Source organism: Stegostoma tigrinum, chromosome 5, assembly GCF_030684315.1.
Source record: "Stegostoma tigrinum isolate sSteTig4 chromosome 5, sSteTig4.hap1, whole genome shotgun sequence".
In the NCBI taxonomy this organism is placed as follows: Eukaryota; Metazoa; Chordata; class Chondrichthyes; order Orectolobiformes; family Stegostomatidae; genus Stegostoma; species Stegostoma tigrinum.
Genome location: NC_081358.1, coordinates 111,923,244 through 111,939,971, shown reverse-complemented (window position 1 = coordinate 111,939,971; position 16,728 = coordinate 111,923,244). Strand labels below are relative to the sequence as shown.

Genomic DNA, 16,728 nt, shown 5'->3' with positions numbered 1-16,728 from the left:
TCCATCTTCGATCCGCCTCCCTCTCTCTCCCTATTTATTTCAGAGCCCACTCCCTATCTCCCTTTTCTGATGAAGGGTCTAGGCCCGAAACATCAGCTTTTGTGCTCCTCAGATGCTGCTTGGCCTGCTGTGTTTATCCAGCTCCACACTTTGCTATCTCTTATTATGGTTATGGCCTTACTAAGTTAACACTGACTCTGAAAACATTGAACACATGTGATTTCACTGGCCACGATTTATGTAATTTACAATTTTTACGGCTTGCTTGAACACTGCAGCTAACTGTAATGGCTTATTTTTGCTACAAGAACTTCCTGGTGGAGAATGATCTGAAAGTCAGGATTTTAGTCTTTAAACCTACTGGCAAATCCTTTGACTTTCCGCATTGTGCAGAATGCTCTGTCAGTGCAAATAGTCCAACACATAGTCCAGATAAGGTTGGTTTCCCTTAAATTTGCCCAGTTTGGGGTTCACCAAGGCCACTCAGCTCCTAATCTCATTACAGCCTTGGTTCAAACATGGACATAGGAGCTTAATTCTAGAGGTGTGTGGCAGCTCTTAATATCAAGGCTACACTCAACCGAGTGTTAACAAGGAGCTCTGGGAAAACTGGTATCAATAGAAATCGGGGACAAACTCTCTGCTGGTTAGTCATAGCTGCCACAAAGGAAGATGACTGTGGTCTTTACAGGTCAGTCATCTCAGCTACAGGACATCTCTTGCCCTGCACCCAACCATCTTCAGCTGCTTCATCAACAATCATCCCTCCAGCGTAAGATCAGGAATGGGGATGTTTGCATGATGTTCAGCATGATTCATGACTTCTTAGATACTAAATAAGCCCACGTTTAATACAATAAAGGACTGGGCAATAGAGGTTGGAGCTGAAAAACGGCATATAACATTCAAGCTACACAAATGCCAGGCAATCTAACCACCACCCCATGACATTCAACAGCGCCACCATCACTGCATCCCTGACCATCAACACCTTGCGGATTAGCAATCAACTGGTCTCACCATATAAATGCACCAGCTACAAGAGCAGGTCAGAGGCGAGGAATACTGCAGCAACTAATTCGCCTCCTGACTTTCCAAAGCCTGTCCACCATCCACAAGACACAAAACAAGAGTGTGATGGAATACTTCCCACTTGATTGGATGGATGTGGCTCCAACGACACTCAAGAAGCTTGAGATTGACACCACATTCACAACCATCCACTCCCTGCACTACTGACGCTCACTATTAGCTGTGTGCACTATCTACAAAAATTCACTAAAGATCCTTAGACAGCACATTCCAAACACAGATAATAAAATGTGAGGCTGGATGAACACAGCAGGCCAAGCAGCATCTCAGGAGCACAAAAGCTGACGTTTCGGGCCTAGACCCTTCATCAGAGAGGGGGATGGGGGGAGGGAACTGGAATAAATAGGGAGAGAGGGGGAGGCGGACCGAAGATGGAGAGTAAAGAAGATAGGTGGAGAGAGTGTAGGTGGGGAGGTAGGGAGGGGATAGGTCAGTCCAGGGAAGACGGACAGGTCAAGGAAGTGGGATGAGGTTAGTAGGTAGCGGGGGGTGCACTTGGGGTGGGAGGAAGGGATGGGTGAGAGGAAGAACCGGTTAGGGAGGCAGAGACAGGTTGGACTGGTTTTGGGATGCAGTGGGTGGGGGGGAAGAGCTGGGCTGGTTGTGTGGTGCAGTGGGGGGAGGGGACGAACTGGGCTGGTTGAGGGATGCAGTAGGGGAAGGGGAGATTTTGAAACTGGTGAAGTCCACATTGATACCATATGGCTGCAGGGTTCCCAGGCGGAATATGAGTTGCTGTTCCTGCAACCTTCGGGTGGCATCATTGTGGCAGTGCAGGAGGCCCATGATGGACATGTCATCAAGAGAATGGGAGGGGGAGTGGAAATGGTTTGCGACTGGGAGGTGCAGTTGTTTTTTGCGAACTGAGCGGAGGTGTTCTGCAAAGCGGTCCCCAAGCCTCCGCTTGGTTTCCCCAATGTAGAGGAAGCCGCACCGGGTGCAGTGGATGCAGTATACCACATTGGTAGATGTGCAGGTGAACCTCTGCTTGATGTGGAATGTCATCTTGGGGCCTGGGATGGGGGTGAGGGAGGAGGTGTGGGGACAAGTGTAGCATTTCCTGCGGTTGCAGGGGAAGGTGCCGGGTGTGGTGGGGTTGGAGGGCCGGTGCGGCTTCCTCTACATTGGGGAAACCAAGCGGAGGCTTGGGGACCGCTTTGCAGAACACCTCCGCTCAGTTCGCAAAAAACAACTGCACCTCCCAGTCGCAAACCATTTCCACTCCCCCTCCCATTCTCTTGATGACATGTCCATCATGGGCCTCCTGCACTGCCACAATGATGCCACCCGAAGGTTGCAGGAACAGCAACTCATATTCCGCCTGGGAACCCTGCAGCCATATGGTATCAATGTGGACTTCACCAGTTTCAAAATCTCCCCTTCCCCTACTGCATCCCTCAACCAGCCCAGTTCGTCCCCTCCCCCCACTGCACCACACAACCAGCCCAGCTCTTCCCCCCCACCCACTGCATCCCAAAACCAGTCCAACCTGTCTCTGCCTCCCTAACCGGTTCTTCCTCTCACCCATCCCTTCCTCCCACCCCAAGTGCACCCCCCGCTACCTACTAACCTCATCCCACTTCCTTGACCTGTCCGTCTTCCCTGGACTGACCTATCCCCTCCCTACCTCCCCACCTACACTCTCTCCACCTATCTTCTTTACTCTCCATCTTCGGTCCGCCTCCCCCTCTCTCCCTATTTATTCCAGTTCCCTCCCCCCATCCCCCTCTCTGATGAAGGGTCTAGGCCCGAAACGTCAGCTTTTGTGCTCCTGAGATGCTGCTGGCCTGCTGTGTTCATCCAGCCTCACATTTTATTATCTTGGAATCTCCAGCATCTGCAGTTCCCATTATCTCTCACATTCCAAACACAGGATCACTTCCATCTGGGAGGACAAGGGCAGCAGATATATGGGAACATTACCTCGAAATTCCCCTCCAAGTCACTAATCATCCTGATTTTGAAATATGCCACTGGTCCGTCATTGTCTTTGGGTTAAAATCCCCAAATTTTCTCCCTATGGAAACCCACCACCACCTTCTCAAGGGCAATGAGACATGGGCAATAAATGCTGGACAGTCAACGATGTCTATGTCCCAAGAGTGAGTAAAAACAAAAGTAGGTAGCTGTCACCTGAAATAATTCTTCACCAGTGGCATAAATTCGTAGCTTCTTACAAAAAAAAGGTTCTCTAAGTGGAGTCTGATTAATATACAGAATGTTTGGCCATCTGCTGGCAGCATGCGCTTTACATCAGTGGATTCATCAATCTGTAAAGCAGACTTCTCACTAGTAGCTAGGTTTTTTTGCAGCACCTCTCAATATCAGCTAACATGTCATCAATTCTTTGTTTACTTTCATTACTGAGAGTGGAATATTGTCTATCTTTTGCAAGATCAGTTTCTGACAGCACACTCATGACTGTTTTACATGCAGGCATGATTAAGGTTTCAGCAATAGTATGGGGCTTTTTTGATTTTGTTACAAGCTCAGCCACCAGGCAACTGGCCCCTTGAGCTTTATCCAATAACACATTGCTCAGACACTGGGGCTGCTTGATGTTTTGCTCAGTCAAGCTCATGAAGTACGATAAAACTATAATGATATTGGATCAGAATTAGGCTATTCTGGCCCACCGAGTCTCCTCTACCATTCAATCATGGCTGATAAGTTTCTCAAGCCCATTCTCCTGCCTTCTTCCTGTAACCTTTAATCCCCTAACCAATCAAGAGCCATTCTATCTCTGTTTTAAATACACTCAATGGCTTGGCCTCCACAGCCTTCTGCAGTAATGAGTTCCACACTCACTATCCTCCAAGTGAAGAAATTCTTCCTCATCTCTGTTCTGAAGAGTCTTTCCACCAACACTGAGGCCTTGACCTCGGGTCGTAGTAAGCAAAGGGATAATGGAGGAATGGGGTTTTTGATACATGTAGAATTTTGAACATTTCCAGGTTTACAGCGGGTAAAATTCAGAGGGGTGGCCAATATGATAAAGGTTCATAATTTCTTATAATTTAGGAATTTAGTTTCTAAAGTGGAGCAATGATGAATAGTTTTGAGTTTGATTTGTATTTCTATATTACATCTGTTGAGAAAAGGAAGACCAGAGGCTGACCTTACTTCTTTTAGCTAAATGCTAGTTGCTTCGAATTTCTGGGAGGTTTTATGCCACGAGATTCAGTAAAATGAGAAGAGGCAATGGCCTAGTGGGATTATCGCTGGGTTGTTAATCCAGAGACCCAGCAAACATTCTGGAGACTGGAGTTTGAATCCCGCCATGGCAGATGGTGGAACTTGAGTTCAATAAAAAATATCTGGAATTAAGAATTTAATGATGACCATGAGTCCATTGTCAATTGTTGGAAAAAGCCATCAGATTCACTAATGTCCTTTACAAAAGGAAACTGCCATCCTTACCTGTTCTGGCTTACATGTGACTCCAGACCCACAGCAGTGTTCTGAAGTATGTCACCAGACCCAAAACACTAACTCTGTTTTTCCCTTCACAGATACTGCCAGGCCTGTTGAGCTTTTCCAGCAACTTTATTTTTGTTCCACAGCAATGTGGTTGACTCTGAACTGCCCTCTGGGCAATAATGCTGCCTAGCCAGCAATGACCTTACTCTGTTAGTGAAATTAAAAAAAATCTGTGATCAAACTCACCTCATTAACTATCTACATCCTCTCTGCACCTCATTCAAATTTTATCCCCATCTTCACATACACTGTTTTCAGCCCAACTTGCCACTCAACAGTTACTCACCAAAAAGCCAGCTTCCTTGTGATGCTGCTGCCGCACAACCAGACAAGCACAGCAGTCACAAACAGCTCAGGGCACATAACATACTTGTTGACACTCCCTCGCACACACAAACCCATTCTCTTATCCTGTCGGCTGTTTAACCTCTAGACGACAGAAATTATATGTCGTTAGATACATTCCATCTAAAATACCCTCTCTAAGTCATCGCTACTGTATCCCTTATGCCCACTGGAGACCTACCACCTGTTATTATCCAGGAAGGAAACGTCTAGCACAGGTAAGCAATTGGACAATTCCAAAACGAGCTTTATTTCCAGCTAGCAAATGCAAATAAAGCAAGCAGAGGCTACAGTTCACTCCCACAATGAAAACTGAACGCTGGCATGAAGACCTACTTAAAAGATGTAGCGAGCTACTCCCAATGATCCAGATAGTTTTCACCAGAATTCTCATGCGATTCCGTCACAAATATCATCAGAGCTGATTTCATTCGGTCTCCGTAAGACTCTGTCCAGAGTTTTAGTTCTTTTTCACGTTTGTTCAATGAGTGGTGACAGGGTGCCTTGAGTTGTTCATATGCATTTTAATGAGGCTACAACATTTCAGTAGAGTTGGAAGTGAGAAATCCAGTGCAACAGAAAAAGGTCAGAAAGAAGAAAAGAAACGGCTGTTGCCTCATAACAGGAGTCGAGTATCACATATGGACAGAAATATCCAGAGGCAGTTAGGTACAAGCAGGTTTATTTAAAGACAATGGGTCTGTAGCAAAATAGGTGCTGTTAGTTTAACAATCTCCAAAACAGCTTGGGCTGTTTGGAAATTCTAGATGCCTTAAAGATCAGTAACAGAATAGCTCCAGAAAGAGAAGGCAGTTGAAGTGATAAATTTAGGGAATAATAAATGTGAGTTAAGGTTTAAACGACACAGGATGCAACACTAAAGAAAATAACATCACATGAATGGAGAAACTTTCCAAAAACAATTAAATCCAAACTCATGGAGCTTTAAAGTAGAGACAGGGTGGCCCTTCGCCTAAGTTTGAGTGTAAGGTTGTTGCTGAGGGCTAAAACAGTTTCTTAATTTCTACTTTTTTCTAATAAAATTGCTTCAAGTAATTCTTGCTCAGTGAAAGATAGCTTGTGTTTGAGTAATAAATCTTTATATTCTTTTATTACAAAGTGCACTGGCCTCTTGTTCAGTGAGTGACTACCACAGCAAACAAACTGCAAAAATAAAACTTATGGTCTTCAAGCCAGGTTTCACTCTAGGATCTGACGTAGTATTATCATCAGCTGGAATCAATATCAGGCATAGTCAAATACAGATATAACGAAGACACTGATGAAGATTTCAGTCACAGATGAGTAAGGGCAGAGTGAGACAATATTATAGAGATAGAATTTGTCGGTCTGTGTGTTAATGTGGATATATGGCAGAAAGCTCATTTCTTGCTCAAATATTAAACCAATGGAGCAGAGAGTCTGGTTCAGCCTCAACAGCTGCCAGGGAAAGAGACCAAGTTGAAGGCCAGAGAACTGGGTTGTAGTGGGTAGTAACTATTTCTACTTAAGGCAATGGGGGCTTCAGTCATCCAAGTTTTATAATTGGATAATTTCTTTAACAAGAAACATCCATTGTCAAATTGCTGACAGTAATTCTACTTGAAATAGTACATCAGTGTTCCAAAGCTATATTCGGACTTGTTTCTCACTCAACATGTTCTACATTTTTTTCAATAGCTGTTCACTACATTCCCTTCTCCAAAATGGCCTTTACAACTAAGTACTTGCTTAAAAGAAAATGGTTTTGGAAATGACGGTTCTTTGAAATATCTTATTAATCTACATTACTGGTTTGAGCTTTCATTTCTGGAATCACTAAAATCTTGGTCTTGAACCAGTTATTCATTAAATCCCTGAGGGAAATGTACTCATGCACAACATATGATTAAATACTCTGATACTCACCAAATGCTAGAACATATGCAATTTCAACTGCCACAGGGGCAGATCCATTTAAAATGAAAGAAAGCTTTGACATCTGACATCCCAGGAACAGTGGGTCAGCTTAAGGCTTAACATTTATCTACAAGCCACAAAGCAGATTTCAGAACCATCTGCCGCTGCAGTGTGAAAATGAGTCTGACGAAAAAAAGACAACTGGCAATGTTCCAGATCAAACTGTTACAAATTACAGCAATCTGATCCATAGTGAATCCAGTCACACTTTTGCAAACTCTCAGGATGTTCAATGCTCAAAACGTTTATTTGAGAAAACCTTGCTATTGTGCAAGAAAAATGTTAAGTTGAAAATAAGTGCACAAATGCTTAAGATTTGAATTCAGGAATACTCTTTAGGAATGCTAATATCTTGTCGGTTGAAACATTTCAATACGAAATAAAAACAGTACTTATTTCATATCACCACCATCATACATAGAGGTATTAACAACTAGGCACTGTTCCAGACAACCTAATGATGAAAATAAAACTGAACTATTGTAATTATAATAATTTTTTATAATAATTTTATTATAATAGTTTGTTTGACTATGGAAAAATGTATTTAAATCTTAAATGGTACAAATTGAGGGTGGACTGCACCAGTCATGTGAAGAAATGTCAAAAATCACAAAAGTGATTATCGTAAAAAGTAGAAAGTAGACAAACAAGTGTGGGGTAGCAATTAATGTGCAACTTCACAGCACCTAACAGACTTACAAAAGATTGGAGTTACCAATGCAGACATTAAAAAATCTCTCAAAGATTAAAACATGCGAGATGAACTACCATTGGAGCAAGATTTCAGAAAATCAAACATCAAGTGAAGTATAATCAAAGTGTCTGCGCACACTCCTATTGAGCCATTTTAATTGGTCTTTTGCAAACAGAGAGGTCACAGCATCTGTGATACATAATACAGCGTAACACCTTTGGGAAGCCCAAGGAAATTCTCAACTTTTGTTCATAAGAATAGAAAATCCAGAAATACACAGTGAAGCTGTGGAAAAAGCCAAGTCTGTAGTTAACCATTTCGGATTTTAATTTGGAATTGAAGATATTAAATAGTGAGCAAGACATTTCACCCACACTAGGCGGAAACAAAATGGCTGAAACATCTCTTTGCCTGTCGTTTTGTTTGATCCAGGGAGAGTAGAGGTTGAGGAAACCAACAGGATGGATACAACTCCATTTATTTTTGTTATGAACACTTCAGGTATGAAGACAATGAGGAATACAAAGGACAAAAAATGCCTAAGTCTGACAAAACACTGCTGTTTAACCATCAAATAAATTTACATGTAACAGAAAACCCAGTTTGTCCACCACTTAGCCAATATTTGTGTAGTCACAAAATTTACCCTTAGGCAGCTTGTCTGTTCAGCTCTATTAAGTACAACAAGACTCCACACTGAACGTAATTCATACCACCCTGAAGGACTGTGCAGATTCTAATTAGTAAGCGTATCAAATGAATGGTAATCTGATCTGCCTTCTAATTGACCAACTTGACCATTATTAATTTGTGAACATTCTCCTGCTGCTGATCATTTAGCTCCTAAAAGCTGCTCTAGGAAAGGCATAAGGTATGGCACTGACCATCTGGAGAATAAAATGCAAACTGTACTTTACATCAGTGGAGGTCTTTGTTTTATTGAAAGGAATAAATTTAATTTGGTTCAAAGAACAAAAACAATACTTTGAAGTTGCTGCATTGTTCAAAAATACTCATCAAGAATTCAAGATTATTAGGACCTAAACTAAAAGCAAAATACCACAGCTGCTGGAAATACAATGTGAAAACCCTAAGTCCAGTAGCATCCATGCAAAAGAAAAATTATCTTTGAGTTTAACGTGACCTTTCTTCCAAGCTGAAAAGAGGAAGAAAGGTGTTGGTTTTCTTCTGTTGAAAACGGAGAGAGAGGTTCAGGCAGAACAAAAAGGTCAGGGATAAAATAGAGAAAGTTAGTTTAATTGACAAAGATGTAAGGTAACTCTATGAATCAGTAATGGTAATGACAGCTGAAAATAAAAACAAACATTGGTTTGGAGTAAGTGTTAATGGCAGATTAAGAACAGCTGTGTCTAAAAGCAAAACCAGATTGACTACTGATTCCTTACGTCTGTAACGAGCCTAAGTGAAAAATGGGGTGCTATTTCTTAAGAGATAATAGGAACTGCAGAGAAGAGGGTTCTGAAATAAATAGGAAGGGGGGGGGGGGGGAACACAGGCGGATTGGCAGCCCAATGGTATCAATGTGGATTTCACAAGGTTCAAAATCTCCCCTCCCCCCATCGCATCCTAAAACCAGCCAAACTCATCCCCACCTCCCTACCCTGTTCTTCCCCTCACCTATCCCCTCCTCCCACCTCAAGCCACACCCCCATTTCCTACCTACTAACCTCATCGCACCCCCTTGACCTGTCCGTCCTCCCTGGACTGACCTATCTCCACCCTACCTCCCCACCTACATGCACCTTTACTGGCTCCATCCCCACCTCTTTGACCAGTCTGTCTCCTCTCCACCTATCATCTCCTCTATCCATCTTCAATCTGCCTCCCCCTCTCTCCCTATTTGTTTCAGAATCCTCTTACCCTCCCCCACTTCTGGAGGAGGATCCAGGCCCGAAATGTCAGCTTTCCTGCTCCTAAGATGCTGCTTGGCCTACTGTGTTCATCCAGCTCCACACCTTGTCATCTCCACCATTTCTCAAATCTGTGTTGGGCTTCACCAGAACAGGGAGTGAGCAGAGACCAATGTGGCAAAATAAAACACCAAGCATAACATCAGGATCATGCTCACAGGCTGACTACAGCCGTTCTGCAAAGCAGCCACCCAGTTGCAATTGGTCGTCTCAATGTAGAAGAGTTCACTGTGAGCAGTATACTAAATTCGAAGAATGTGAGTTGATTGCTGCTTTATCAGGAAGGATTATTTGTAGGATTTGACTTTCTCTCTTCTCACTGTCAAAGAACTTTCGGTCGTCACATGCGAACGTGCCCTTTGAAGGGGATATTAGGGGAATGTAGGAACACAGCAGGGTGTCATGGAGGAAATCCAGTTTACTGCCCACTGCTCCTAAACGTCTTGGATGATTTCGTAGAATTGGATAATTACAATTACTGAACAATTTTCTTTCCAGAACACTTGTACTTTCATTGTAATTTTTTAACTAAAAAAAATTGATACACCAATAAAAGATTCTTCTTTCAAGGTTTAAAGCAGGAGAGGTAGAAAAATACAGCAAGGAAAAACATATGTAACATTGAAAACAATTTGCCTTAAAAAGGAATGGTAATGACTAATAAAAGATGCCGAGTTGCAAAAATACAGTATTCTCAGATTAAAATCTCATCTTCAACTAGTTAGCTGCAAGTACATTTTACAATATTTCAGCGCCATGTATTTTGGATGGCTCCACATTGGCTTTTGTACATCTCAATGTTCTTTTTACAGTGCACCTTGGATTCAAAACGCACATACACTAACTTCGTGTTCAAATTACTGACGTTCAGCCAAATTAATAGTGTGCAAACATTATTCATATCTGAATGTGCATCCTCTTTGCAAATATTATGCTGCACTTGGGGAAATGCAGCACAATTTTAACATTTACAGAAACATTATACAGTAGTTGGTTACAGTAAAATTGGAGGACTGAGACAAAAAAGGGAAGGTAACAGAATCAAAGAACTGGTACAATATAGAAGGCCATTTAGCCCATTCTATTCGCACCATCTTTCTCGGACTAATTTATCTAATGTCACTGCTCTGCCTTCTGTCTACATCCTGATTTATCAAATAACAATCCAATTCCCTCTTGAAGACTCATTTGAACCTGCCTTCCCCACACTCTCAGGCAGTACATTTCAAACCTGAGCTGTTCACTGAGTGAAAAGATGTTCGTTTCCCCTCAAATAGTCACAACTTCTTTTGCTAATTACCTTAAATTTGTGCCCTCTTGTGCTCAATTCTTCCAATTGGAGCTATTTTCACCCATCTATTTTGTGCAAACCCTTCAGTTTTAAATCCCAATGTCAATCTCTTCTCCAAGAAAAAGAGACCTAACTTCTCCAGTCCATTTATGTAACTGAAGTTCATTGCCTTAAATGCCTGCACATCCCAACAATGTCTCTTCTTCCTCAGGTGGCTCAGGAAATGTGGCATGTCCTGAAGGTTCCTCACCAACGTCTACAGATGCAACACTGAAAGCATACTGTACATAATAGCCCGGTATGGAAACTGCTTTGCCCAGGACCCCAACAAGCTACGTAAGGTGGTGTGCACAGCCCAGACGATCACAGAAGCCAACCTTCCATTCATGGATACCAAGATGTAAAGCTGGATGAACACATCAGGCCAAGCAGCATCAGAGGAGCAGGAAGGCTGACGATTCGGGCCTCGACCTTCTTCAGAAGGGTCTAGGCCCAAAACGTCAGCCTTCCTGCTCCTCTGATGCTGCTTGGCCTGCTGTGTTCATCCGGCTCTATACCTTGTCATCTCAGATTCTCCAGCATCTGCAGTTCCTACTATCTCTTCCATTCATGGGCTCTATTTACACAGCTCACTACCGCGGAAAGGCAGCCATCATCAAAGACTCATCGCACCGTGGTAATGTCCCCACTATAACCGCTTCCATCAGGCAGCAAATACAGAAGCCTGAACATATGCACAAACAGGTTCAAAGACAGCTTCTTCCAGGCGTTATCAGATTATTGAATGGGCGCTAGCCTCAAATAATGAACCTGTATGTCTCCAAGTATTTCTGATCTATACACCTTATGCTTGCTGTGATCTGCCTGTACTGCTCGCAAACAGGGCTTTTCACTATGTTTCAGTACACATGACAATAAAATCAATCAATCCATCCTTCCTAAAGTGTGGCATACAGAATAGAATCAACGCTTCAGTTGAGGCCGAGCTAATGTTCTGGACAAGTTTAACATAACTTACTCGCTTTTATACTTTATGCCTTTATTTGGTAAGCCATTAAGTAACGGCACCACAGACTTGAGGGAGTGAAAGGTCCACTCTTGTTCCTAGGTTATATGCTCATACTTGTATTTCTTGAGGAGTAGATTTCTCTAGACAGAAACTTGAGAGAAGAAATGGAGACGATGCAAGATAAATGCAGAGAACATACTTCCAAGAGCGTGTGCGTGCGTGTGCGTGTGGTCAACAAGTCAAGCCCAGCAAGACTTTATCCAAACAATGGTCAGCATCTAGAACTTGCTCCCACTTACAGCCGTTGAAGCAAGTACTGGGGGGAGGAAAAAAAAAAGAGAAGGATATGTTGGCGGAGTTTGATGAAAAGGTGGGATGAGGCTCATGTGCTATGTAAGTACCATTGTGGATTTGTTGAGTCAAATAGCCTGCTTCAGTACTGTCAATATGCTTCAATACAATCTAAGGAAAAAGTTGCCTCTTTTGAAGCTGCACAAAGGCATAGTATTTTTTGAAAACTGTTTAGAAACAGGGAGCCTTAGATGGCAGTTGGTTTGTTGGCCGAGCTTGACAAATGAATTGCAAACGTTTCGGCTCCCATCGAGAAGACATCATCAGTGCGAAGTTGGGTGATTCCTCTGGTGCTCGCATTTATATAGGTTGCCTAAGAGTAGTTAATTTTCTCGATTTTGATTGGTGATATTTTAGTAACCTAAATCACGTTTGTGTTATGGTTTGTCAAGTCGCCATTTGATTGGCTGTTTGGAGATTGTTTGAATCGTTTCTGCGTGCCTGGGGTTTGTGGCAAAGGACATGGAGTAGACTATCAAAACCCAAAGGGAAACTGGATTTGATGAAAAGAAGCAACGTGATCTACCAAATTCAATGCAACAACTGCACCAAGCACTACGTCGGTCAAACCGGAAGAAAGCTGTCTACGAGAATCCACGAACACCAGCTCGCCGCCCGAAGGCACCACCCAATGTCACTGGTATCCGTCCATGAGGGCCAAGAGGGACACCAGTTCAACTGGAACAACATGAAGGTACTGGCACAAGGAAATACCAAACAAGAACGGGAATTTATCGAGGCATGGTACTCATCCGAAGAAGCAATAAACAAGCACATTGAAATCGACCCAGGCTACCAACCATTACGGACAAGGGAACAACGAACATGGGGGAACCGTGGAAGAGAGACAAACGCCACAAACCCCAGGCTCGCAGAAACAATTCAAACAGCCAATCAAATGGTGACTTGACAAACCATAACACAAACTTGATTTAGGTTACTAAAATATCTACCAATCAAAATTGAGAACATTAACTACTCTTAGGTAATCTATATAAATGCAAGCACCAGAGGAATCACCCACCTACGCACTGATGATGTCTTCTCGACTGGAGACGAAACATTTGCAATTCATTTGCCAAGCTCGGCCAACAAGCCAACAGCCAACCAATTTACCCGAGCTACCAATATTTCCCAACATCTCTAGAGAGTCTTAGAGTTTGATGCCGAATAGTTTTCAATAATTGGTCTGACTATTATGCTAAAATACTAAATTGAATTTTTTGTTGGCTAACAGAAATCAAAATTTATTGAGGTCCAAATGTCTCAGAATAGATTTCAGAAGAAAAAGGAAATATGGAATATAAAATTGTATGCTTTTATCCTTCTTGCAGTAATTTGAGACAAAGTGCAAGTTAGTTACTTAAAACTACGAGATAATTACCTACACATTAAAATGCAACAAGTTATCCTTCAGTAGAGAAACACAGAAAAGCTACTCACTCCAACAATTCATAATTGGATTTCTTTTCCAAGGCATTTCCTCGCATTTCCCTATAGAATCTCCTAAAAAAAATAAAAATTGTTTAAATTACAATCAAAAAGTGATCTGTTAATTAAACCATGAATCATTTGAATTCGTATTCTACAGGGAAAACTATTATGACAATAGGAAAAAAAATATGAGCTTAAGAAAATGATTTACAAGAAATGTTGAATTCAGTTTTAACATCTGGGCAGACCAGCCAGAAAAATGGACTGCAACGTAGAAGTTTGTGCATTTTCATTTAGGTCTGTCCTTGTATTATTTGCACTGACCAACTTAATGTTATCTGCCCAGAGCTAATATTTCATAGATACTGTTTCACTTATCTCTAGTAAGCTATTATATCTTTCTTAGAGTCTTGAAATCCTTCCATTCTTTTCTGTTCCATATACCTGTACAGCTTCCTCCATAATAAATTCATGCCATTCAACTCAAACACTGCCTGAAGCAACACATTTCATAAACTAACATAGATATGGAAGGAATGGGCACAGTGTTACAAGAATAATATCATCAAGAGGGTATCCAATGATATGGAACAAAGACACGCAAGTGGAACTGAGGTAAAGATCATTATTTTAGTTTATTTTAATATTTTGTTTTCTATTTTAATTTTAATTGTTTAGTTTCTGGATAATCTGTATGTAAGATTTAGAGATTTAAGAAGCACAAGATAATCTGTGATTAGCCAGTTTTGAGAAGATTTGTAGCTCAGGTTGAGGTTCTGGATGTGAGTTTGCTCGCTGAGCTGGAAGGTTAGTTTTTAGACGTTTCGTCACCATTCTAGGTAACATCATCAGTGAGCCTCTGATGAAGCTTCATCGGAGGCTCACTGATGATGTTACATAGAATGGTGACAAAACATCTGAAAACTAACCTTGCAGCTCAGCGAGCAAACTCACATCCATAATCTGTCATATTTATGGACTATTTTTAAAACAGAAAACATAGAACACTACGGCACAAGAACAGGTTCTTTGACCCATGATGTCGTGCCGAACATGATGCCAAACTAATTTTTTCTACATGCCCATGTTTCACATCCCTGCATTCTTTGCTTTTTCATGTGCCTATCTAAAAGTCTCTTAAACGCGCCTATCATATCTGCCTCTATCCGTGGTGGTATGTTCCAGGCACTTACCACTTTGTACAAAAAAAAACTTGCCCCTCACATTTCCTTTCAACTTTCTCCCCCTTCAACTTAAATGCAGGCCCTCTAGTACTAGGCATTTTAACTCTGGAAAAAAGATTCTAGCAGTCAATCCTATCTATGCCTCTCATAATTTCGTGGACTTCTATCAGGTCTCTCCTCAACCTCTGCTGCTCCAGAGAAAACAATCCTAGTTTGTCCAGCCTCTGCTGAAAGCTCGTACCCTCTATTCCACACAGTTTCTTTTCCAAAGCCTCCACTTCCTAATGTGTTGGCCAGAATTGAACACGATAGTTTGAGTGTGGCCAAAGTTTTATAAAGCTGCAACATCACCACCTCACTCTTGTATGCAATACCCCAACCAATAAAGGCAAGCATGCCTTTCTTACTACCCTATTTGCTTGTGTGGCCACTTTCAGGGAGCTACGGACTAGGACTCCAAAATCCCTGAATACATCAATGCTATTCGGGGTTCTATTAACTGTAAACTTTCCCGTAACATTTGATCTTCCAAAGTGCAGCACCTCACACTTGCCAAGATTCAACTCCATCTGCCACTTCTCAGCCCATGTTTGCAAGTGATTTATAACCTGCTATATCATTTGAAAACCTACTATACCATCCACATCTCCCCGATCTTTGTCTCGCCTGCAAATGTACGATACCCATCTGTGTTTTAATCCAAGTTATTTATATAAATCACAGACAGCATACTCCCAGTAAAGATCCCTGCACTAGTTACAGATCTCTAGCCAAAAAACCCTTTTCCACTACTACTCTCAGTCTTCTATGGACAAACCAATTCTGAAACAATAAGCCTACGAGGGGCATTGTCAAAAGCCTTACTAAAATCCATGTAAACAATATGCACTGCTCTACCCCCATCACCTCCTCAATCAACTTTGTTAGACATAACCTGCTACGCACAAAGCCATGCTGACTATATTAATTAGGCTATGCTTTTCCAAATGAGTGTAAATCCTCTCCAATAGCTTTCCAACCATATATGTGCGACTCACCAATCTATAACTTCCTGGATTATCCCTATCTCCCTTCTTGAGCAAAAGAAAACAACATTAGCTACTTGCCAATCCTCGGGGACTCTTCAGCGGCTAGTGATCTCGGTCAACGATCCAGCAATCTCTTACTTTCCCTCCCTCAATAGTTTGGGATAGATGGCATCAGGCCCTGGGGAATTACCCACCTTAATGCTCATCAAACGACCCAACAGCACTTCTTTCCTGAGCTCAAAATGCCCCAGCATATTAGCATGCTCCACATTAAGCTTACTATCTTCCCTGTCCTTCTTGTTCATGAATACCGATGCAAAGTACTCATTGCGGATCTTGTCCATATCCTCTTCTTCCAAGCACAAGTTCTCTCCTTTACCCTTGAGTGGTCCTATCTACTGCCTAGTTATCCTCTTGCTTTTAAAGTGTATATAAAATGCCTTGGGAATCACTTTAACCTTACTTGCCAAGGACATTTCTTGGCTCCTTCTTGATTTCCTAATTCCCTGCTCGGGTTCTTTCCTGCTTTCTTTATATTCCTCACCAGCCCTATCCAATTTTAGCTTTTTAAACCTTATGTATACTTCCTTTTTCTTTCTGACTAAATTCACAACTTCTCTTGTCATCAACTGGTCCCACACCTTGCTATCATTGTCTTTCCTCCTCACTGTAACATGCTCACCTAAACTCTGTTCAATAGGCCTTTAAAACAACTCCCACATGTCAAATGTGGACATGCCCTATAACAGCTGCTCCTACTTAAGTCTCCCTAGTTCCTACCTAATACTGATGTAATTTGCCCTCCCCCAATTTAGTACACTTTTCCAATACAGAGTCTACTGTATTTAAATAAAGTACTAACACATAGGTATACAGGAGATCTCTTAAGGAAAAGATCTTTGAGAGATGTCCAAATTCAGGGGCTAT

General features: G+C 42.0%; 1 protein-coding gene across 18 annotated transcripts in view; it reads right to left on the bottom strand.

The window, feature by feature from the left end:
* LOC125451742 (focal adhesion kinase 1) overlaps positions 1-16,728 on the bottom strand; it is a 481,699-nt gene that overhangs the window by 198,582 nt on the left and 266,389 nt on the right. For all 18 annotated transcript variants that reach the window (XM_059646207.1, XM_059646206.1, XM_059646200.1 and 15 more), the window contains one exon: positions 13,599-13,661. In XM_059646207.1, coding sequence (XP_059502190.1) covers positions 13,599-13,661 — 63 coding nt within the window. The remainder of the gene's footprint in view (positions 1-13,598; positions 13,662-16,728) is intronic.